This window comes from Pogoniulus pusillus, unplaced genomic scaffold (assembly GCF_015220805.1).
Source record: "Pogoniulus pusillus isolate bPogPus1 unplaced genomic scaffold, bPogPus1.pri scaffold_47_arrow_ctg1, whole genome shotgun sequence".
NCBI lineage: Eukaryota > Metazoa > Chordata > Aves > Piciformes > Lybiidae > Pogoniulus > Pogoniulus pusillus.
Genome location: NW_026974707.1, coordinates 1171850 through 1197248, shown reverse-complemented (window position 1 = coordinate 1197248; position 25399 = coordinate 1171850). Strand labels below are relative to the sequence as shown.

Here is a 25399-nt window from a genome sequence, read left to right as displayed (position 1 = left end):
TGGCAGACTTGTCTCCTACCTGCAGAGCATTAGCACCAATGCCATGGCATGTCACTAGCCAGCTTAGGATTGGCTCACCTGATTCTCTTGTGTATTCCTTCCTAACTTCCCTGACGTCTCTGAGTGGATCCTTGGAGCCTTGGATGTCATCTTCCTCCTCTTCCTCCTGTTGTTCTGGTGGTGCCTGGCCTAACACAATCTTCCTCATAGCATTCCTAAACTCATTGGAACCATCCTCTCTCCTGGCAGCAAACCTCACAGTGCTCCTCTCACTTGAGTATTGTTGTCTCAGCACATCTACAAGGTCTCGCAGACTAACTGCCTCCTCTTCCTCCTCTTGCTGCTGATCACCAGAGGTCCCATCTCTTACATCCTCCTGCGAACCACTCTTTGTCTTAGCAGTTTGGCCCCACACAATGATGTCGTCAATGAACTGGATGTGCTCTGGAGCTTTACCTTTCTCCAGTGCATTGTGGATGACTGAGTGACAGATGGTTGAGCTGTGTTTCCACCCCTGAGGCAAACGGTTGAACTGGTACTGGATTCCTCTCCAGGTGAATGCAAACTGAGGCCTGCACTCCTTTGCTATGGCAATAGAGAAGAAAGCATTAGCAATGTCTATGGTTCCATACCATTTAGCCTCCTTCGATTGCAGCTCGTACTGGAGTTCCAGCATGTCCGGCACAGCTGCACTCATGGGTGGAGTCCCCTCGTTGAGGGAACGAAAATCAATTGTGAGTCTCCAGTTGCCGTTCAGTTTACGCACAGGCCAGATGGGACTGTTGAAAGGTGAATGAGCTTTCTCGATGACAGCCTGACTCTCCAGTTGACGAATCAGCTGATGAATGGGCAGCAAAGAGTCACGGTTAGTTCTGTACTGCCTATGATGAACAGTTTGAGTAGCAATTGGCACTTCTAGATCCTCTATGTCATGATGTCCCACAACTGCAGATTCATCTGAAAGTTCAGCTTTAATGGACAATTTCAATTTATCATCCTCAATCTCTACAGATGCTTATTCCAAAAGGCCATTTGTGACCCATAGGATCTTTGAAACAACCTTGTCTCAAAAAGTCAATTCCCAGAATGCAAGGCGCATCAGGGACCAGTTAGAATAGTATGTTTCTTCCGCTCTTTACCAGTTAAACTGATCTCAGCCTGTATCTTAGTTAACTCTTGAGATCCACCAGTGATTCCAAAAATAGATATGGACTCTGTCCCGTTGCAATTGGATGGCAACAAAGTACACTGAGCACCTGTGTCAACTAAAGCCCTGTATTGCCCAACTTTTGCACTGCCAGGCCACCTAATGAATACATCCAAAAGATTTGGTTCTCTTCACTATCTCTTTCCTCCTCCTGGCTGGAGGCAGGCACCCCTAATGCTGAACATGGCATGTGGGGGGTACACAGTGTTTGCTGTTGTTGTGACTACAATATGTAGTTGCTCTGGGGAGCTGAAGAAAATGACAGCTACTTTCCTGGCATTGGCAGCAATGCCTCTGTTTCTGCCACTCTGCAGTTTCCTGACCCTCTTTGAAAGAGCTGAAGTAGTTGACCATCCCATTTTTTCATGTTCTCACCACGTGTCACGCAGAAGTATCCACAGTGACGCACATGATTGCTGATGTTTGGGTGGAATGTGTCTCGTCCTGGGCTGAATTGCCTTGCATGAGGTGGCATCTGTTCCTGACGGCAGAAACATGCACCCATTCAGATGATGCAGGAATGGTATCCTTTACCAGATTGGTAATGTTTCTAAGATCCTCCTTCAGTTCTTTCACGCTGTCTTTGATGCCATCCTTAATACCTTCTTAAAGCTCTGTACCCAGAGTTTTTTATGGCTGAAACTAGACCCAGAATGTGACAAGCTGTCCTCTATCTGCCTGAGCTGGTCAGTGAATTCACCAACAGTGATAGACCTTCCATTATCACTCCTTGATAGGAACTTGCTGGCCAAGATGTTAGCATAGGATGAAGGAGCTAGCTTAATCAGCTTCCTCATGAGACCTGTTCCCAAAGGAATATCGTCAGGCTCATGCGTGTCATGATCTCCATAAAGCACTTCCTTCACAGCAAGCTCCTTCAGAAGCTTCATTCCCTGCTCAATGGTGTTCCACTTCTTGGCAGCCCATGGCAAATCATCTCGGGAAGGATATCTCATAGCCACAGCCAACAGGAGGTGTGTCCACAAGCTAACCTTACCAGAGGACTTGCCAGGTATTTGTCCACTCCACTCTCTTACTAGCATCTCACTAGCCAGCTTAGGATTGGTTCACCTGATTCCCTTGAGTATTCCTTTCTAACTTCCCTGACTTTCTCTGAGAGGATCATTGGAGTCCTGGATGTCACCGTCCTCCTCTTCCTCCTGCTGATCTGGTTGTCCCTGGCCTAGAAACAGAACCTTCCTCATAGCACTCTTAAACTCATTGGAACCATCCTCTTTTCTTGGCAGCCAACCTCACAGCGCTCTTCTCATTTGAGTATTGGGATCTCAATATATTTGCGAGGTCTCGCAGACTAACTGCCTCCTCTTCCTCCTCTTGCTGATCACCAGAGGTCCCCTCTGTTATATCCTCCTTTGAACCACACTTGGCTTTTGCCTTAGCAGGTGCCAGAAAGGCCTGCACAGCAACAGACTTGGATGTGTCTGCTGGAAGGTTTGATCATTGGGGTCTGACCTGGGGTCTGTGAGTTCAGATCTGCCTTAGAGTTAACAGGATTTTGGTCAGGCTGGCTGGGGATTTGAACTGGCTGAGCTGGTATTATCAGTAACATTCTGATTTTGAGCCTGTACTCTGGGATGCCTGCAAAACCTGGTGCATTGCTATTGTTCCCACTGGGAACATTGGCAAGCCTTCCCAGAATCTAAAGAGGAGGGTGCAGAGACTGGCTGGGGGGAAGGTAGTTGCTGAGAAACTGTTACTGAATTTGGTTTTGCAACAGACACTTTCGACATAGACATTTTCTTAGGTTTTTGCAAGTTCTGCATTCGAATTTTTTCACACATAATGCAAAATTTAATATGAAAATTAAACCCATAAGACATAGATTAAAAATTGAGAGTAAAAACACAGTTTTACATGAGCAACTACAAAACAAAACGTCTGGCACCACTGTTCTGGGGTGAATTATTCTCATGAGGGCTGTAGGTAAAGCAGATTTTTGATCGCTTGTAATATTATTGATAAGTGCCCCTGTAATGTTACTGTAAGGGTTTCAGTGACATTAAAACCAGCATACCCAAGAATAAAATCACCCCAGGACCAAAAAACATCTGAAACTTTAGCTTTAGCCTTCTTATAAGCTAAATCAAGATAATAAGCAACAATTTGAGCTTTTATCCAATTAAATGCCAAAAAAATGAAACCAGACCAGAGTAATGCTCCAACCAAGTACAATAGATGCTTTATTAGCTTCATTCTAATTCCCAGAGTTAATTAACAGTCACTCAAATGAATTTTGCTCCATGTTGGGTAAGCCAAATAAAAGATGTGGGTGGTTTGGCTGTTACCCGCCCCTCCACACTTTAGAAAGAACCCCAGCTAACTCAGTTGGGCTCTGGGAATATAAATGAAGCTATGTATTTACAGCTAGCACAACATACAAGCAGATATTTACAGTATATACAGTTATAGACAGAAATATACAAGTTAAAAGTAATACAGAAACACAACTCCCCTCCCAGAAACCTGAGTCCCTAGGAGGGGCTGCACCTCCTGCCCTCTCACCCTTACCCCAATCCTGAGAAAAGAATAGAGGTGCAGCCAAGAGGTTAAGAAGCAAGGTTAGTAGCAGTGAGGTTAAGGAGATGTAATTCAGTCTGAAGCCAAAAGCAGAGTGAGAACAAAATGGAGAATGTTATCTAATGTTTACCCTTCTTGTTCCCATAGTTCTCAGTGAGACTGATGAGGGAAAGAGAGACAGCCATTGTTTTCATTTCACAGCCTATCATCTAGTTTTTTTCTCACCAAAACGTTCTAGCCTGCTTCAAACTAGCACATCAGCCCTACCTGCAGAAGCAAGAAGTCAAACAAGAGCCCTCTACCAGCCCATGGAACACCCCAGTTTTTGTAATACCAAAAAGGAGTGGTGAAGGATTTCGCCTTCTGCATGACTTGCGCAAGGGAAATAAAAGAATTCAGCCCATGAGACCTGTCCGAACGATGCTGCCTATGAATCCGATGGTTCCGAAAGAACAACCCTGTGCCACCCTCGACATCAAAGACTGTTTTTTCTCGATACCTCTGCATGAAGTAGACAAAGAGCAATCTGCCTTTTCAGTCATGTTTCCAAACAGCCAGCATCCCAATAGAGCCTTCCAATGGAAAGTACTGCCTGAGGAATGATCAATTTCGCCTACTATCTGCCAAATCACAGTGGATTGGGCGTTGGCGCCAGTTCAGCAAGACAACCCAAACATGACCATCATTCAGTACATGGACAATATCCTGGTCACTGCACCTTCAGAGAATCAGGTAGACCAATTGGTTGTCCACAGTATCAGAAACCTTGAAATCAAATGGGTTCGAAATTGCAGACTCTAAAATCAAAAGAGGACCACACAGGAGTTTCTTGGGAGTTGGAGTCACAAAATCCTATGTGACCCCTCTACAAATAAAGATCCAACGGAACATCAAGAGGCAGTAGATTTGTAGCAACTGGTAGGATCCCTGCAGTTGCTTCGCAATATTGTCATGATTCCTACCGAAGCCATGGCCCCTCTCTACAATCTGCTGAAAGGAAGAAATCCATGGAAGAGAAGACCCTGAGAGCAGAAGTGATGAATTCCCTTGACTTTATCGAGCGACAAGTATCGTCAAGCAGGCTCGCCAGATGGAACCCAGATGAACCACTCGACCTGTACATACACTTCACAGAAGGTGAGGGAGTAGGTGCACCAGCCCAAGGCCCCCCGAGAAAAGCTCAACCAATTCAGTGGGTAGTTCTGGGAAACGTGTCAGGTACATTCTCTCCAGGAGTTGAGTGCCTTGAAAATCTCATCATGAAAGGAAGAAAGCTTGCCCTAAGACACCTGGGCACAGAACCAGCAAAAATATATCTGCCCTTCCGAAAACAGCTTCCAACACAATCAGTGGCAATGTCTGAACATCCAGCAGTGGCTCTGGTAGGATTCAGTGGAGAAATCAAGTACGCTGCAAAACCCCCTTGGACCCAAATGCTGTCAATTGTGGATGTCGATCTCCCACAAAAAGTCATGGACTGGCCGCAAAGGGACCGACAGTTTTCAGAGACGCATCTCAATGAACTTCAACTGCGGGTAGCAGTGTGGCAGACAGGAGAAGAATGGTGCAGTGTCAGAGCGTCTGACAATAATTGTCTTGGGTTCAAACGCAAGTTCCCAGAGACCTCTAATAAATTTAATAGACCCAATGACAATTTATAGAATTATAGAGTGCCCTCCCCCTCTTCTCCTCCTTTCCCAGAGATAGAGGAGGAGGTAAGCAACACCCAAATAAATCAATCTCACTCGATTTGGAAGTTTAAAAGAAAAAGTTAAGAATAACTTAGAAAAAAGGTATTGGAGGTAGGGGTGAGTTTACAAAGGATAAGGAAGGGAAAACAGCAAAATACAAAAAGGGATGGATACAACCCCAGCAATGTGATGGTGTCTCTGTCTCGTGGCCTGCCACGTGGTGTGCTGGTATGCAGTGTGAGTGTGTGTGTCGAGAGGGAGCGAAGAAAGAGAACTGGGAGCAGGAAGCTCCTCTGTTTTATAGGACAGGAAGTGGGGGGGAGTGGGCTAACCATCACCTGGAGTGTGGCCCACCCCTGGGGAGGGCCAAGACCCCTAGGGTCAGGTTCAGGGTTACGCCCCCCTGGAGTGTTAACCCTATACATTCCACCCCTTGGTTAGACCACTTCCACCTTCCTACGAAAAGTCTTCTTCTCCAAAAATGGGAAAAAGTGTCCATGGGTTAAGAGTCCTTGAAGTCCTTCATGGGCAGCTAGGATTCTTTCTCTGTGGGGGTATAATTGGTCTCTGAGCCTTTATATGCCTTGCTCCAGAACCCAAGTGGGGCGGCCTCGTGTCTCATCAGGAGCTTTCTGCCATAGGCTCCAGCTAGGACCATTCTCACCAGCTGCTGTATAGAGAATGTTCTTAATCTCTGGGCCGGTTCAAACTGGTCCCAAGGCCATGGCATGGATCACCTCTTGTTTGATCTGGTCAAATGCCACCCTGCTGCTCAGGTCCCCACCCAAAGTTATTCCTCTTTCTTGTAACGTCAAAGAGGGGTTTCACAATTTGACTGTACCCGGGAATGTGCATCTTCCAAAAGCCCACAAACCCCAGGAAGGATTGTGTCTCCTTCCGGTTAGTGGGTTCCACCATAGTGGCTACTTTATTCACCACATCCATAGGGATGTGGCGTCGGCCATCCTGCCATCGAACTCCCAGGAACTGGATCTCTCTGGCAGGCCCTTTCACTTTGCTTCTCTTAATGGCAAAACCTGCATCCAACAGGATATTAATGATCTTCTCACCCTTCTCAAAGACCTCCTCTGCTGTCTCACCCCATACAATGATGTCATCGATGTACTGCAGATGTTCCGGAGCTCCACCCTTCTCCAGTGCAGTCTGGATGATGCTATGGCAGATTGTAGGGCTGTGCTTCCACCCTTGAGGCAGTCTGTTTCCAGTGGTACTGGACTCCTCTCCAGGTGAAGGCAAACTGTGGCCTACATTCTTCTGCAATGGGGATGGAGAAGAAAGCATTAGCAATGTCAATTGTGGCATACCATTTGGCTTCTTTCGTTTCCAGTTCATACTGCAGCTCCAACATATCAGGCACAGCTGCGCTGATTGGAGGAGTCACTTCGTTCAGGCCTCTGAAGTCCGCAGTCAGTCTCCATTCCCCATTCTCTTTTTGCACTGGCCATATCGGGCTGTTGAAGGGTGAGTGGCTCTTGCTGATGACAAGCTGCTGCTCCAGGCAGTGAATCAGCTGCTGTATGGGTAGCAGGGAGTCTCTGTTGGTGCGGTATTGCCTGCGATGAACTACACGAGAAGCAATGGGTAACTTAACATCTTCCACCTTGTGAGTACCAACCACAGAAGGGTCATCTGACAGGCCAAGCATGACAGACAACTGCTCTTTGTCTGGAGTCTCTACAGCTGCTATGCCAAATGCCCACTTGTTCCCCTTAGGATCTTTAAAGTACCCTTCCCAGAGAAAGTCGATCCCCAGGATGCAAGGTGCATCAGGGCCAATTACTATGGTGTGCTTCTCCCACACATTCCCAGTGAGGCTTATCTCAGCCTGCAGCACAGTCAACTCCTGAGACCCCCCTGTGACTCCTGCAATTGTAATAGTTTCTGTCTCCCTGTGGCTGGAGGGGATCAGAGTGCATTGGGCACCGGTGTCTACCAACGCACTGTACTTCTCGGCTTCAGAAGTGCCAGGCCATTTCACAAACACGTCCCAATATACTCTGTTATCCCTGGCCTCTGCCTGGCTGGAGACAGGGCACCTCTAATGCTGAGCAGTGTGACCGCATGAGGCACATGGACCTGAGTTACTGGCTTCACCACCTCTTGGGCGAGAGGGCTGCCTGCGGGACACTGGGGCAACCCCTCTTCTGGAGGAGTTACTTCCTGTGTTTGTCCCCTGCAGTTCCCTTACTCTGGCCCATAGAGCTGAGGTGGGCTGGCCATGCCATCTGTCCATGTTTTCCCCATGTTCACACAGTGTTCTCCAAAGTGAACCCCTGTGTGTACCCTGTCTGCTCTGGGCTGGTCTCCTGCGGGGAGGAGGAGGAGTATGGCAGCGTGTGTTCCTTACAGCTGAGACTTGCACCCATTCTGAAGGTGAAGAGCAGTCGTCCTCTGCCTTCTGCGGTTCAGAGAAAGAGGCTTTCAGCTCATTCACTTCTTGGGTGAGGGTCTCTACAGTGGCAATTAAGGTTTTCCTTGACAAACTGTCTTCAAACTGTCTCAGGTCATTCACAAACTCCCTGATTGTGGGAAGGCTGTTGGGGTCTCTGCCCAGCAGCAGTGCTCCCAGTGTAGGGGCATATGTGGAAGGGGCACACTGGGTCAGTTTCTTTAAGAGGGCTGGCTTCATGCGGACATCATCAGGGTCTGAGGGCATCTGGCCGTCCCCATAGATTATCTCCTGTACAGCCATTTGCCTCAGGTATGAGATAACCTGTTCCATATCTGTCCATTTAAGGGGATGAAAAATCATGTCATCCTTGGTCGGATATCTGTATCTCACGGCTATGAGAAGCCTGGCCCAAAGTGAGTGGGTACCATTGAGCCTCCCCAGCTCTTTATCTACATCCCCATCCCTTGACAAGGATCCCAGCTGCTTTGCCTCCCTCTGATCTAGGTCCACGGTTTCTGCTCCTGCATCCCATCATTTCAAAAGCCAGGCTAAAAGGGACTGTCCATTTGCCCTTGCATACTCCTGCCTTGTGTGTCTGATTTCTTTTCTGGGCATGAGCTGATAAGGATAACTCCATTATCAGGTCCATTTCCAGCTGGGTTGCTGTTGCTGGGGGGTGCTGGTTCCTGATGAGGTACCTTGCCCTGGATCTGTGCCTGTGGGAGGATTCGGGTTTCTGGCTTGCCACGTGGTGATGGGGGAGAGGTGAATGGGGCTGGGCTGTGGGGGCAGGGTCTGGGGGGCTGCTCTGGGCAGGACTAGGGTTGGAGCTCAGGGCGGATCCGTGCTAGGGGCGGTGCCTGTGCTCGGGGCTGCCTGGCCCGTCGGGACCAGTCTGACTGTCGCCCACCCCCCACAGCTGCAGCCAGGGCAGTGAGAGCCACCCCTCCCCCTAAAGCATCCTAATGGTGGCACCCACACGAGGTCTCCACGTGTTCCAACTCAGAGCTACATTGTAAATTCTCAAAACCACATTTAAACACAGTGAAATCACTGATATCCTCGGTACATTTCTCCCCCCAAAATATCTGGAGCTTCTGTGTCCCAACACAATATACTCAGATTGATCCATGTTCCAGAAAACATTTCTAAACACAGTTAGATTCCTAACAGAATTCAGGAAATAGGCATCGACTCGGACAGGCAAATGCTTAGAATATTCCAGACCCTAACAATGACAATCAGAAGACATGGTTAACTTATAAACTTTAACACCCAGGACCAAAACAGACATCCAAAAGCGTGAATAATTAAGACTCTCAGAATATCCCTTTTTTTTTTTTTTAACTTCAAATCAAATCTTCTCTGAAAGAATTCTTTCTACCTAGCCCCACATTGAGATGCCAAAAAATTGTCTTGGGTTCAAATGCAAGTTCCCAGAGACTCTAATAAATTTAATAGACCCAATGACAATTTATAGAATTTATAGAGTACCCTCCCCTCTTCCTCCTCCTTTCCCAGAGATAGAGAGAGAGGTAAGCACACCCCAAATAAATCAATCTCACTCGATTTGGAAGTTAAAAGAAAAAGTTTAAGAATAACTTAGAAAAAAGGTATTGGAGGTAGGGGAGTTTACAAAGGATAAGGAAGGGAAAACAGCAAAATACAAAAAGGGTGGATACAACCAAGCAATGTGATGGTGTTCTCTGTCTCGTGGCTGCCACGTGGTGTGCTGGTATGCCTGTGTGAGTGTGTGTGTCGAGAGGGAGCGAAGAAAAGAGAACTGGGAGCAGGAAGCTCCTCTGTTTTATAGGACAGGAAGTGGGGGGAGTGGGCTAACCATCACCTGGAGTGTGGCCCACCCCTGGGGAGGGGCCAAGACCCCTAGGGTCAGGTTCAGGGTTACGCCCCCCCTGGAGTGTTACCCTATACAAAATACGCTCTTAGTTCAGCAGCTAGAAGTAACAGCTGTAGTATAACATGTGGGACTATTCCCAACCAGAACACCTGAACATCGTAACCGACTCAATGTTCATAGCAAGACTGTTTGGCCATGTTAGGGCCGGTGTATCAACATCTCCAGCAGCACTGATGCTAGAAAAAGCACTGTTCTCCAGAAAAGGCACCATATCAGTCATCCATGTCAACAGCCACAACCCGATGAAAGGATTTTTTCAAATCAGCAATGACAGAGCAGATGCTGCAGCAAAAGGATTGTGGCCACTGAAAGATGCATGCATACTGCATGAGTCACTTCACATCGGAGCCAAAGCACTGGCAAAGAGATGCGGGATCTCAATCACAGATGCTAAACATGTAATAGCTACATGCCCTCACTGCCAAAAAACACCACTGTGGTCCAGCGGAGTCAACCCCAGAGGTCTTAAAGCCTCAGAAATATGGTAAACAGACTTTACACTTTGCCAACTATTGAAGCCACGAGCGTGGCTGGCAGTAACTGTAGTTACCTACAGCGGAGTAATAGTGGTCACACAGCATCTCAAAGCTGACTCCACAGCAACCGTTCAACACTGGCTAACACCCTGTCTGTCCAGGTACAGGTATGGGGCTTAATTTTGGAATTCTAAACCACTGTAGGTCTTTAACCACCTGCCAGGTCATTCCATCTGGATAAGCATTACTTATCTTCCCTGTAACCCCAACAGGGTCCTGTAATGGTGCAGAGTTGTAGAGGCACCAGTCCAGCTGATCACTGGTCAATGGTACATAAATCATAGCTGGCTCCTTTCCATCAATTTCAATGACTCTAAGCCTACCCCTTTTAATCAGTTCCGCAAGTGCCTCTGCACAGCTCTGTGTGGTGTTCTTTGGATGAGTGGGCAAGAATACCCATTCTACGATTTTCCACTCATTGTCAGTGGCACTGGCATCTGTGCTATCCCTAGCAATTTTCCCCTCTTCTTTTTGCCACTAAGCAATGAGTGTAAAAGTATGTTGCTGCCTATTGACACAGAGAAGCACTAGGGGTTGGTCGGCAAGGTGACGGGTGGACACCCCGGTCAGGAGTTTATCAGCTATTGACTTGACTGCCAACTGCTGTTGGGTGGTTAAGGAGATGGGCTTGTGCGCATCCGTGCCCTGGAACAGAGGGCAGCATTGGTTCTAAGTCCTCATTGGCTATTCTCACTGTCTTTCCAACCACCTGAACATCACCCATAAACTTTTGGACATCTGGCAGTGTTTTCAAGTCCTGTGCGTAAGTCAATCTTTGTGGTCTGACTGTGGCCTCAGTAATTTTCCAACCTAAATAATCCTAAGGGCTCTGCTGCTGTATCTTTTCTGGGGCGACAATCAGACACATCTTGTGCAAAACTGCCTCAATCGTTTTCAAGTCTGCAGGCACAACCTGCTGTGAACGACAAAAAAGAATGTCGTCCATATAGTGATAGACAATTGTACATACCCAATTTTTCTGTAAGGGTTGCAATGCTCTTGCAACGAACAATTGGCAGAGGGTTGGTGAGTTCTTCATTCCTTGTGGCAAAACTGTCCACTCATAGCAGCTCACAGGTTTGGCTTTATTCACAGATGGCACTGCAAAGGCAAATCGCTGGCAATCTTGTTTGGCGAGGGAGATAGTGAAGAAGCAGTCCTTCAAATCAATTATCAGCAAATACCAGTCTATCAGGAGCATACTTGGTGATGGCAGCCCTGGCTGAAGTGCTCCATAGCTGCATCTGGTCATTTACCGCTCGAAGGTCCTGTAGTAGTCTCCATTTTCCAGACTTCTTTGGGATGACAAAAATAGGGGTGTTCCAAGGGCTAACAGAAAGTCAAATGTCTCCTGCCCTCAGTTGTTCCTGAACAAGTACCCTTGCATGTTCAAGCCACTCCACAGTCATAGGCCACTGCTCTATCCATACTGGTATGTCTGTGTGCCATGTATGGGGTAAGGGTGGTGGCTTACAGGCAGCGGCCTGCAACGAGAAGGCGCTTTGTGATCAGTGGTAATCGTGGCACCAACCTGACTGAGGACATCATGGCCTATAAGTGCTTGCAGGCTGTTAGGCAAGGGCATGACATATACTCACTGGTGCATGGTGCAGTCCTTCCAGCACAGGCCTACGGGGTCTTTATTTTGTTGAGCAGTTGTACTGCCTCCCACTCCCATCATGCCAGACATCGGACTGGTAAGCAGCCAGGCCAGAGGCCACAGGTTCTGATTAATGATGGTAACGTTGGCGCCTGTGTTGACCATAGCCGAGAGTCTTGCCACTTCCCCATTTGCAGACACTTCCAGTGTGATCATGGGTCTCTGGGCCAGAACCTTATTGGTGGTCCAATAGAGTCAAACCCTCCTACCCACAGCTCACTGGCAGGGGGAGCTGACGGCCGTTGATTAGAGAATGCAACAAGTTGTGCTATTTTACTGCCAGCAGGGACAAACAGGGGCGGGGCAATAGTGTATGCCATTATGGCTATCGGCCCCTTAAAGTCAGCATCGATGAGTCCTGGTATCACAATAAGACCTTTGAGGCCGGCTGATGACCGTCCAAGGAGAAGCCCCCCCAAAGCGCATTGCAACATAGAAAGGGGACCCAAAGCAGTGGTAGGGATTTTCGTGACTTGTATACTCTGCAAAGTGACACTTACTGCTGTTGCCAAGTCAACCCCGAGGCTCCCGCTGGCGGCTGGGTAGTGGGTGTCCAGGTACCCTTCGGCTCGTCCTGCGCTACAGCTGTTGTTATCTTTGCGCAGCTGCTCGTGCTGGCTTTGAAGTTTCCCAACTGGCAGACTCCTGTGGCATGGCCAGGAGACTGGCAATGGTCGCACCACACCGAGATCGAGCAGCATCGTCTTGTGTGGCCCAGATGGCCACAGTGATAGCAGCCCATTGGCGTCTGGCAGGTCTCCCACTGTTTTACCAAAACAAGAAAAACCTTTCTGTCAAGCACAGAATCGACCACCTGTCCCACCACTTGGGCTAATTCTCCTGCCGCAGCTTGGTTAGATGCATGCACGGCATCTGCCACAAGCGCGTACTGCTCCCAACCCTGGCATGAGCCACCTGCTCTAACATGTCTTCTACCAATGCCCCTGCAGGCAATGTGGCTAAAATACCCCTGGTCTTGGGATTAGCGTTTTCAAATGCCAGCTCCCCTTACATAAACTCCTGGTTAGAAAAGAAAGGCAGAAAGTGAATTAGAAAGGAGGAGGATGTTTCCAAATGTGAAAACTGCCACAAGCAAGAAGTACAGAAGCCAGGCTGGGCCTGCATTGACTGACATCAGAACAGTTATGCAAAAGAGGACAAACAGTTTATTGCTGCTGGTAGCTTCCAGTAATCAATTTGCTTAGAGCATTGCTGAGCTCCTGATTCCTCAGGCTGTAGATGAGAGGGTTCACTGCTGGGGGCACCACTGAGTACAGAACAGACACAACCATATTCCTTGAAGGAGAGGAAATGGAAGAGGGCTTCAGGTAGGCAAAGATGCCAGTGCTGATGAAGAGGGAGACCACGGCCAGGTGAGGGAGGCAGGTGGCAAAGGCTTTGTGGCGTCCCTGCTGAGAGGGCATCCTCAGCACTGCCCTGAAGATCTGCACATAGGACACCACAATGAACACAAAACAGCCAAAGGCTAGACAGATAGTGACCATAATAAGCCTAACTTTCCTGAGGAAGGAGTTAGAGCAGGGGAGCTTGAGGATCTGGGGGATCTCACAGAAGAACTGGTGCACAGCATTGCCATGGCAGAGGGGCAGGGAAAATGTATTGGCTGTGTGCAGCAGAGCATAGAGAAGGCCACAGGCCCAGGCAGCTGCTGCCATGTGGGCACAAGCTCTGCTGCCCAGGAGGGTGCCATAGTGCAGGGGTCTGCAGATGGCAATGTAGCGGTCATAGGCCATGATGGTGAGGAGAGAAAACTCTGCTGAAATGAAGAAGAGAAAGAAAAAGACCTGAGCAGCACAGCCTGCATAGGAGATGTCTGTGGTGTCCCTCAGGGAATTCATCATTGATTTGGGCACAGTGGTGGAGATGATGGCCAGATCAAGGAGGGCGAGGTTGAGGAGGAAGAAGTACATGGGGGTGTGCAGGTGGTGGTGCCAGGCGATGGGCTGTTGCCCAGGAGGGCAGCCAGGTCGGTGGCCAGGAAGAGGCAGAAGTGCAGCAGCTGCAGCTGCTGTGTGCCTGGGAATGGCAGGAGGAGGAAGTGGCTGATGGAGCTGCTGTTGGATATTGCCTGCCTCTGGCCATGGAGACCTGTCCAAGGAGGAAAAGGAGTGACAAGTTAGGGGAGGCCTCTCTGAAACTGAATATTCCAGTGCTCATAGTACACTCTCTCCTTCAGCTGAGTGAGGAAGGGTTCAGCTCATTCCCCATCAATCCCAACCAATGGCATCATTCATCATAGCTTCACATGCATCATGGACATTTAGTTTCCACAAAGATAACTCTGGGTCAGGACTCCCAGAGCCAGTGTCAGAAGAAAAAGTGACCACATCCTAATCCCATGGAGAGGTGGAGAAACAGGGAACAACATTGTAGTGCTCCAGAAAAGAAACAAAAGCTAGAAAGGCAGAGGAGTTGGTTTGGAGCCTGCTCCTCACTCAGCTCTGCTTGGTGCCACTCAGGTGATGGAAATGAAAGACTTTGATCATCTTTTTTCTTGTACAAACACCAGCAACTCTTCAGCCGAGCCTCCAGCTGCCAGGGGCAAGATCATGACCTGACCCCATAGCTCTGAGAGAGCTGTCTCTGCTGGTTGGTAGAGGAGACCAAAAGGTCACAGTGGGAAATGTGTCTGCAGTGCCAAGGATGCCAGGGAGGTGCCTGATCTCCCATTCCAAGGCATTTCTGGAAGCAGATACCTCTCATCCCCTGCCTAGGACTTTGCTGCCTGGAGCTGTATTTGTCAGGAGCTGCTTCTCTGTGCCCAGGTCTCCTCCCTGCGCCTGTACACAGAGCCCATCCCACCCTCTGTGTGCTCAGCTCTGCCCTGTAAGCATCTCCCAGCAACAGGGCACTTCCTAGAGGCAGCTCCCTGTGTACAGGCTCTGTCAGGAACCTCAGACCAGCCCTGGTGAGGTTAGAAAAGTGACACTGATGCTCTCTGTGAGCCACAGTGAATTGGTTTCTGGTAATCTCTGAGTGACCTCTTTGAGTAAAGCATTGCAAGTGTCAGTTCCTCTTCTGAATTGAGAGATGAATTTCTAGGTCTCATTGCCCACCCAGACAACCTACAGCAGAAGACTGAAAGAGCAGGATCCTTGTCTGCCAGGTGGCCCTTGCCTCCCTGTGCTGCTTGGAAAATCTCCTGGGAAGGTCCTGTGCAGACAGGGAGCTGTGAGCAGTGCTACCCACACAGCACTGTCTCCACAGCAGAAGGACCTTGTGCTGCCCTACCTTCTCCTGCCCTGATGGAGGTAGATCCTTCCACCTACAGCTTCTTCCTGCAGTGCTGGGGGGGGCTCCCTGAGCACGCTGAGAGCTGAGGCTGGTAGGCATTAGAGTCCCTGCCCCAGTATACAGTCCCTGGGCTGCAGGGACCTTGCTCTGCAGGACAGCCCTGCCCACCCCTGCCTGCAGCCCAGGGCTGCACATCTCTTCACAATGGCCTGAGGAAAGCCTCTGGGCAGGGAGTCCTCCTTACAGAGTCCATCAGGTATGGCTGTGACCAGTGCAGGAGATGCCTTCAAGACGTACACCTGTACTGCTCTGCACCCACAGACTCACCTTGCCAGGGGACTTGCAGTGACTTCTCCTCCAGTGAGCTCTCAACCCACCCTTCCAGTCTGGCCACATTCAAGCTCTCTCTGCTTTCCTTGTCGCCCTGAGATGTGCTGGCAGTGCCCCTGAGCCCTTCTGCACTGTGCAGAGGAGGTGCTCCTTTGCAGAGCTGTCCCTCTGCAGTGCTGTCCACCTGCCAGCAGCTCCTTTCAACCCAGAAGCCTGGCCGTGCTCAGCACCAGAGGACCAGTCCAAGGCATTTTAATGACCCCTCTGGTGGCTTTGGTGCCATGAAAACCCCTGAGCCTGATAGGAAACTACATAAACATCTCAAGAAGTCAGAGTGAGATTCAAACTCTGAAGTTTCTTGTAATGTAAATGGATCCCACTGAGGTACACTACTGGGAAGGCATCTCAAAGGCCTGATTAGAGCAGAGTACTGGAGGCAGTGGTGAGAGGTCAGGAAAGGCAGGGTGAGGTTGTTCTAATGCTGAGTAAATATAAAGATGTTTTATTAAACCAAAGGGCTGAGCCCTGGCCCCCACCTCTGGCAATGCAGATTCTGTCCCTCATGTGTGGCTCTGGGCTCCTCTGGGGGCAGTGAGGTGTGGGCATGAGCAATAACCAGTGCAGGAAATTCTATCACACTTTGTGGCCTCCAAAAGAAGGAGCAAGGACAAAATCCAACTCCAGAACCAAAAAGCAAGTTTCCTGTAGTGGCATTTTCGCCATTAGTCACATCCTGTACTTGGCAGATGGATGCAGAGTGTGCTACTCACCATGAAACTTTATCAGGTTTTACTTTGATTTGCTTTGAAAAGGGACAAATCCTGCTAAAAGTAATGAACTGTACCCTTTAAAGTAACTATCAGTGCTTTGTGTAATAGACACTTAATCAGCTGCAGGAATCTTGACAAGAAATAGAAGGCTGGGATGTGGCTCTTCAGGATTTTAATGAGCCCATGGAGTATTGGGTCTGAGTCCATGATCCTCAAGTACTACCAGGAGGCTGAAACAAGCCTCTCAAGAAGTCCAAGTCAGAAGCAAAAAACCTGAAGTATTAATAGGTTCCCAATGAGGGTTGTTACTGCCAAAGGCTTCTGTAAGAGTCATTAGAGTAGTTCATTGGAGCTCATGATTGCAGTCAGGTGCAAGTGCAGGTGAGGAAAACCCTGAGTTTAGGTTATGAAACACAAAGGGCAAGGTTTTGACACAAATGCATCCTGCCAGATCTCCTCTGTAACCCTCTGCAGTTCTCTGCACTCCTCCAGACCAATGAGCTTTCACCAGCAAGAATCCAGATGTGGCCCACACAGTGCTGAGTCAGTGAGGAGGACAAACCCTCTATCTAGGCAGCCACACCTCCTCCTACCACAGCCCATGGGCACTTGGCCTTCTTCACTGTGTGCAGGGTTTGCTCCATCCCAGGGCAGTTGGAAAGGTCCCTCCCAGAGGCAGCAGTAACCTTTCTGATGGTGATGGGACAGAGCAGAACCTCCAGCTACAAACAAACTGGGACTCAGTTTGTAATGGGATTTGGCCCAGGTTTGTACTGGATAAGTTCCTGCCTAAGTGGTTGAAGGGCTTCAGGTGGTGTAGCTGGCTACTGGGAGTGGCCACCATCTGTACCTGGGAAGGAGTCCTGTTCTTGGTTTCACTGGGAGGATTGCAGTTGGAACTGCAAGAATGCCAAGGCTTTAACTTTGCTCTAGGCTATGAAACTGTGCCTGTAGTGGGAGATCAGGAGATGCCGTTTGCACTGCTATGATCTTCTGTACTGGGTGATGCCACTGGATCCTTTTGTTCTGGGGTGTAGGTCTCAGACTGCATCATGGTGAGATCAGGCAAAGCAGTTTACACTGGTGTGATGGTTTTGGCTCTTACCCGCCCCCCCACACTTTGTATTTGCTCCAGCTAACTCAGACGGACCCTGGGAATATAGATGAAGCAATTTATTTACAGCTAGCAGAATTTTACAAGCAGCTATTTACAATTATAACAGTTATATACAATTATATACAGAAATATACAAAGGATAAACAATACAAAAAGCACAACTCCCCTCCAAGAAACCTGAAGTCCCCCCCAGGAAGGGCTCTCAAACCACAACCCCCGCAACACCTCCCCTGGCCCTCTCACCTTACCCAGTTCTCAGAAGAAGAGAGGTGCGGCGAAGAGGTTATGGAGCAAGTTTAGAAAGCAGTGATGCTAGAAAGATGTGTCTTGGTTCTAAGGCAAAAGCAAGAGTGAGAGACAAAATGGAGAAAGTTTACTTTTTCTTCACAGAGCTCTCTCAGCGAGACTGTGAGAGAATGTTGACATCAATTGTTTTCATTTTCACTGCCCGTTATCTAGTTCTTTTACCAAAATATTCCTAGCTTGACTTCTAACTAGCACAATCCACCCCTTGTCTACTTCGCTCAGAGTATCACTGAGAATTATCCAATTGATCCAAACAAATATTTACACATAAAACAATATATACAAGTTCAGTTCACTCTTCAATCAGATGTAGGTGATTCAAAAGCTCAGAAACAGGGCCACTCCCCAGATGATGTTGGGTTCGTGCTCACGTACTGTAGATTCTATCGTAGATTCTCTCAGTGTTGGGCGCCGATGTTACCTAGAACAGAAAACTCCTAACAGCTTGAATTTAAACTCTCTCAGCTAAGGTTAGATTTCTCTGTGGAATACAACTGGATTTCACCATTCTCCTGCATTACCCAGTATGTATGACCAGGACCTTCAGCAGAAACCCACCCCTCGGACAGGTTTCCCTTCACCCAAAGGAGAAAATACCCAAACAGTTTTCCCTAAAGATTCTTTTCATGTACAACAGGAACTTTATCACCGTCTCTACTGTTTGGACAAATCTGATTGTGCAGGTCCTGCTATGCTTACTGAACCTCTACTATTTACCAAACACAGGTAGCTTGTGCTAAATGTTTGTCCCAGTTTTTCAGAGTTCCCACCCCCCATGGCTTTTAGGGTGGATTTCAACAAACCATTGTAGCGTTCAATCTTCCATGAAGCTGGTGCATGTAGGGTATGTGATAGATCCATTCAATGCCATGCTCTTTGGCCCAGTTTTTCACAAGATTGTTCTTGAAATGAGTGCCATTGTCTGACTCGATTCTCTCTGGAGTTCCATGTCTCCACAAGATCTGTCTCTTCCCAAACCAACAATGGTGTTACGTGCAGTAGCATGTGGAACTGGATAGGTTTCCAACCATCCAGTGCTGGCTTCTACCATCGTCAGCACATACTGCTTGCCAGAACGAGATCGAGGTAAAGTGATGTAGTCAATCTGCCAGGCTTCATCATACCTGTACTTTGACCATCTCTCACCATACCATAGGGGCTTGATTCGCTTAGCCTGCTTAATAGCAGCACAAATGTCACAGTCATGGATGACTTGGGTGACAGCGTCCATGGACAAGTCAATTGACCTATAGCGAGAGCCCATCGGGTATGTTCCATCTCTGCCTTGATGTCCAGATGAATCATGGGCCCACCGAGCTAAGAACAGCTCACCTCGGTGTTTCCAATCAAGGTCAATGTCAAGTTCAGAGTTGGTATCAACTTGAGCAATCTTAGCAGCTTGGTCTGCCTTCCGCTTATGTTGGTGTTCCTCAGTGGCTCTGCTCTTAGGCATGTGTACATCTACGTGCCGCACCTTCACTGGACTTCTCTCCAGTCGTGCATCAATGTCCTGCCATAGATCAGCACACCAGATAGGCTTTCCTTTCCTCTGCCAACCATGCTTCTTCCAGTCCTTCAGCCAACCCCATAGAGCATTGGCTACCATCCATGAGTCGGTGTAGAGGTAAAGGATAGGCCAATTCTCACGTTCAGCCACATCAAGAGCAAGTTGAACAGCTTTTACCTCAGCAAACTGACTGGATTTTTCTTTGCTTTGCCATCTTTTGTTTCGGTAACTCTCCTGGTAGGACTCCAGACTGCTGGCTTCCATATTCGCTTGTTCCCAACAAGACGACAGGAACCATCTGTGAACAAAGCATAGTTCTTTTCCTGATCAGAGAGATCACCATAGGGAGGAGCTTCCTCAGCACGAGTTATTTTCTCCTCTGGAGGTTTGGGACAGTCTGTGCCTTCGGCAGTTGGTGATCACCTCCACCAGACCAGGTGGGTCAACGATTACCCCCAATTCGTACACATTGGGTTATCAAAGCCATCCATTTAGACCAGGTTGCATCTGTAGCATGATGTGGTGCTGAACCTTTGCCTTTGAACATCCAGTTTAGAACTGGCAGTCTAGGAGCTAACAGCAATTGTGACTCAGTTCCAATCACTTCAAAAGATGCTTTCACTCCTTCATAGGCTGCTAGAATCTCTTCTCAGTCTGCAGTGTATTTGTCTCTGAACCTCTGTAACCACGTCCCCAGAAACCACAGTGGACAGATCACATGTCTCATTTGGAGCTTCTGCCAAAGACTCACAGTTGGACCATTGTCACTGGCAGCCATGTACAGAATGTTCTTAATGTCTGGACCAGATCTCACAGGTCCCAAGCCACTGCATGGACTATTTCTCGCTTGATCTGATCAAAGGTGCTTGTTGTTCAAAGTCTCCATTCGAAATTGTTTCTCTTACGAGTCACATCATGCAGAGGTTTGACAATCTGATTGAAACCAGGAATGCATAGTCTCCAAAATCCCACCACACTAAGAAAAGAAAGTGTGTCCTTCTTACTGGTGGGAACTGCCCATGGTAGAGACTTTATTAATCACATCTGAGGAATGTAACGGCGACCATCTCTGCCACCGCACTCCCCAGAAACTGAATTTATCTGGCAGGTCCTTTGGACCTTGTCTCTCTTAATGGCAATAACCTGCTTGCAACAAAATGTCAATGACTTTTGATACCCTTCTCGAAGACTTCCTCAGCAGTTTGGCCCCACACAATGATGTCGCTCAATGTTCTGGATGTGCTCTGGAGCTTTACCTTTTCTCAGTGCATTGTGGATGGACTGAGTGACAGATGGTTGAGCTATGTTTAACCCCCTGAGGCAAACGGTTGAACTGGTACTGGATTCCTCTCCAGGTGAATGCAAACTGTGGCCTGCACTCCTCTTGCTATGGGAATAGAAAAGAAAGCATTAGCAATGTCTATGGTTGCATACCATTTAGCCCTCCTTCGATTCCAGCTTTTACTGGAGTTCCAGCATGTCCGGCACAGCTGCACTCATGGGTGACGTCACCTCATTGAGGGCACGAAAGTCAACTGTGAGTCTCCAGTCGCCCGTAGGTTTACGCACAGGCCAGATGGGACTGTTGAAAGGTGAATGAGCTTTCTCGATGGCAGCCTGACTCTCCAGTTGATGAATCAGCTGATGAATGGGCAACAAAGAGTCACGGTTAGTTCTGTACTGCCTATGATGAACAGTTTGAGTTGCAATTGGCACTTCCAGGTCCTCTATGTCATGATGTTCCACAACTGCGGATTCATCAGAAAGTTCAGGTCTAATGGACAATTTCAATTTATCATCCTCAATCTCTACAGATTCTATTCCAAAAGCCCATTTGTGACCTTTAGGATCTTTGAAACAACCTTGCCTCAAAAAGTCAATTCCCAAAATGCAAGGCGCATCAGGACCAGTTACAATAGTATGTGTCTTCCACTCTTTACCAGTTAAACTGATCTCAGCCTGTATCTTAGTTAACTCTTGAGATCCACCAGTGATTCCAGAAGTAGATATGGACTCTGTCCCTTTGCAATTAGATGGCAATAAAGTACACTGAGCACCTGTGTCAACTAAAGCCCTGTATTTTCGAACTCTTGAACTGCCAGGCCACCTGATGGATACATTCCAAAAGATTCGGTTCTCTCCACTATCCCTTTCCTCCTCCTGGCTGGAGGCAGGGCACCCCTAATGCTGAACATGGCATGTGGGGTGTACACAATGATTGGTGTTGTTGTGAGAGGAACTGCAACTGTTGGAACAATTGCAGTTGCTCTCAGGAACTGAAGAAGTGACAGCTACTTTCCTGGCATTACTGCCTCTGTTTCTGCCACTCTGCAGATCCCTGACCCTCTTTGAAAGAGCTGAAGTAGGTTTACCATCCCACTTGTTCATGTTCTCACCATATGTGTCATGCAGAAGTATCCACAGTGACGCACGTGATTGCTGATGTCTGGGTGGAATTTGTCTCCTCCTGGGCTGGAATTGCCTTGCAGGAGGTGGGCGTCTGTTCCTGACGACAGAAACATGCACCCATTCAGATGATGCAGGAATGGTATGCTTGATCAGATTGGCAATGTTTTTGAGATTCTCCTTCAGTTCTTTCATGCTCTCTTTAATGCCATCCCTAATACCATCTTTAAGCTCTGTAGTCATAGTCTTTATGGCACAGATTATACCAGAATGTGACAAGCTGTCCTCAATCTTCCTGAGCTGGTCAGTGAATTCACCAACAGTGAAAGACCTTCCATTATCACTCCTTGCTAGAAATTTACTGGCCAAGATGTTAGCATAGGATGAAGGAGCAAGCTTAATAGCTTCTTCATGAGACCTGTTCCCAAAGGAATATCATCAGGCTCATGAGTGCCATGATCTCCATAAAGCCTTCCTTCACAGCAAACTCCTTCAGAAGCTTAATTCCCTGCTCAATGGTGTTCCACTTCTTGGCAACCGATGGCAAATCATCTCGGGAAGGATATCTCATAGCCACAGCCAACAGGAGGGTGTCCATAAGCTAACCCCTACCAAGAGGACTTGCCAGGTATTTGTCCACTCCACTCTCCTTAGTGAGTGGTCCCAGCTGCTTGGCAGACTTGTCTCTACCTGCAGAGCATTAGCACCAATGCCACGGCATCTCACTAGCCAGCTTAGGATTGGCTCACTGATTCCCCTTGAGTATTCCTTCCTAACCTCCCCTGACGTCTCTGAGTGGATCCTTGGAGCCCTGGATGTCATCTTCCTCCTGTTCCTCTGTTGCTCTGGTGGTACTGGGCCTAACACAATCTTCCTCATAGCATTCCTAAACTCATGGGAAACTATCCTCTCTCTTGGCAGCTAACCTCCACAGCACTCTCTCACTTGAGTATTGTTGTTTCAGCACATTTGCAAGGTCTCGCAGACTAACTGCCTCCTCTTCCTCTTCTCCTTGCTGCTTATCACAGAGGGTCCCCTGTTTTCCATCCTCCTGTGAACCACACTTTATCTTAGCTTTTGCCTTAGCAGGTGCCAGAAAACCCTGAACAGCAACAGACTTGGATGTGTCTGCTGGAGGATTTGAATCATTAGGGGTCTGACCTGGAGCATTTGAATCATTGGGGGTCTGACCTGGAGCTTGTGAGTTCAAATCTGCCTTGCTTTTAACAGGAGGATTTTGGTTCTGGTCTGCTGGCTAGGGATTCAAATTGGCTGAGCTGGTTGTCATTAGGATTTGGACTGACTGGGCTAGCATTACCAGCATTAGTGGGATTATTTGCCTGTCTTCCTGGGATGCCTGCCAACCCTGATGTGTTATTAGAACACACTCTGACCCTTGGGTACCTGCCCTGTCCTCCTAGGGCTCCTGCCAAACTCTGTGGATTGTTTTTGTTATCCTTATCATTGTTTATGTTATTGGCGGGAACATTGGCTGTGTTCCCAGCACTTGGAGAAGGAGGGGCAGAGGCTGGCAAGGGGGAAGCCGATAACTGTGTTCCCTTGTTTTGCTGTGAAAGAGACTGCTTCTGAGACACAGAATTTTTCCTAGTTCTTACAGAAGCTCGTTTTGAATTTTTCACCAATAATGCCAAATTAATATGAATATTAAAAATCACTGAGGCAAAATATTAAAACTGTGAGTAGCAAAACAGTTTTACACGAGCATGTCCCTAAGCAAACAGTTGGAATTCCTGTCTTAGGCTGAATAACTCTCATTAGAGCCATATTTAAAGCAGAATTTCCATTGATTGTCACATTATTGACCAGAGCTCCTGTAATATCCTTGGTAATTATTCTCAGAGATATTAAACCAGCAAACCAAGAATCAAATCACCCCCAGCTCCAGAACATATCTGAAACCTTAGCTTTAGCCTTATTATAAGCCAGATCAATAAAATAAGCAACAATTTGAGCTTTTATCCAACTAAATGCCAAGAAAACAAAACCAGACCAGAGCAATGCCCCAAACAAATACAATAGTTGCTTGATTAGCTTCATCTTAATTCCCAGAGCTAATTTCCAATCACTCAAAAATATCTAGCCCCACGTTGGGAAAGCCAATTAAAAAATGTGATGGTTTGGGCTCTTACCCACCCCCCCACACTTTGTATTTGCCCCAGCTAACTCAGACGGACCCTGGGAATATAGATGAAGCAATTTATTTACAGCTAGCAGAATTTACAAGCAGCTATTTACACTATATACAGTTATATACAATTATATACAGAAATATACAAGGATAAACAATACAAAAGCACAACTCCCCTCCCAGAAACCTGAGTCCCCAGGAGGGGCTCTCAAACCACCCCAACACCTCCCCCGTCCCTCTCAACCTTACCCCAGTTCTCAGGAAGAAGAGAGGTGCGGCCAAGAGGTTAGGGAGCAAGTTTAGAAAGCAGTGATGCTAGAAAGATGTGTCTTGGTCTACGGCAAAAGCAAGAGTGAGAAACAAAATGGAGAAAGTTTACTTCTTCTTCCCAGAGCTCTCAGCGAGACTGTGAGAGAAGTTGACATCGTTTTCATTTCATTGCCCGTTATCTAGTTCTTTTACCAAAATATTCTAGCTTGCTTCTAACTAGCACAACTGGGACAAGGCATCATCATCATTAAGTTTGCAGATGCCACCAAGCACGGAGCAGGTGTCAATCTGCTGGAGGTTAGGAGGGCCCTGCAGAGGGACCTTGACAGGCTGGATAGGTGGGCAGAGGCCATTGGAATGACATTTAACAAGGCTAAGTGCAGGGTCCTACACTTTGGCCACAACAACCCCAAGCAGCACTACAGGCTGGGGACAGAGTGGCTGAGAGCGGCCAGGCAAAGAGAGAGCTGGAGGTGCTGGTAGAGAGGAACTGAATGTGCCAGTTTGGGCCTAGCTGGGATATTTTGGTGAGAAGAATTAGCTTTCAGGCTGTGAAAAGGAAACAATGGTGAAATCTGCTGCGCTCATAGGTTTCCTGAGATGGATAAGAACAAGAACATAAATACAGATAACAGAGTCTCTCTCTGTCTTTTGGGCTGAACTTCCTCACACTAATTTGCCATCTGTGTGACTAATCCTTCTGCTTCCTAACCCCCCTTGCTGACCCTCCACAGTACCTTGAAGTCACAGTCTGGGGTAAGGCAGAGGGGTGGGGAGAAGATGGAAGCGTGGTTGAGAGCCCCTCCTGGGGACTCTGGTTTCTGGAGGGCTGTTGTGTTTCTGTATTGCATTTTAAACTTGTGGAGAGATTATTGCTAACAGGACATGAAATGATAAACATGAGCAACCCGTGCTGTGTGGGAGAATTCTCCTGCAGCAGGATGTATCACAGTATCACAGCATCACCAAGGTTGGAAGAGACCTCATAGATCATCAAGTCCAACCCTTTACCACAGAGCTCAAGGCTAGACCATGGCACCAAGTGCCATGTCCAATCCTGCCTTGAACAGCCCCAGGGACGGCGACTCCACCACCTCCCCAGGCAGCCCATTCCAGTGCCCAATGACTCTCTCAGTGAAGAACTTTCTCCTCACCTCCAGCCTAAATTTCCCCTGGCATAGCCTGAGGCTGTGTCCTCTCGTTCTGGTGCTGGCCACCTGAGAGAAGAGAGCAACCTCCTCCTGGCCACAACCACCCCTCAGGTAGTTGTAGACAGCAATAAGGTCACCCCTGAGCCTCCTCTTCTCCAGGCTAAACAATCCCAGC

General features: G+C 48.0%; 2 protein-coding genes across 2 annotated transcripts in view; both read right to left on the bottom strand.

The window, feature by feature from the left end:
• LOC135174134 (gastrula zinc finger protein XlCGF17.1-like) overlaps positions 1 to 25399 on the bottom strand; it is an 872006-nt gene that overhangs the window by 431162 nt on the left and 415445 nt on the right. The window lies entirely within an intron of this gene.
• Positions 13130 to 13825, bottom strand: LOC135174155 (olfactory receptor 14C36-like). Its single transcript, XM_064141395.1, has one exon. The coding sequence runs from the start codon at positions 13823 to 13825 to the stop codon at positions 13130 to 13132; it is 696 nt and encodes a 231-aa protein (XP_063997465.1).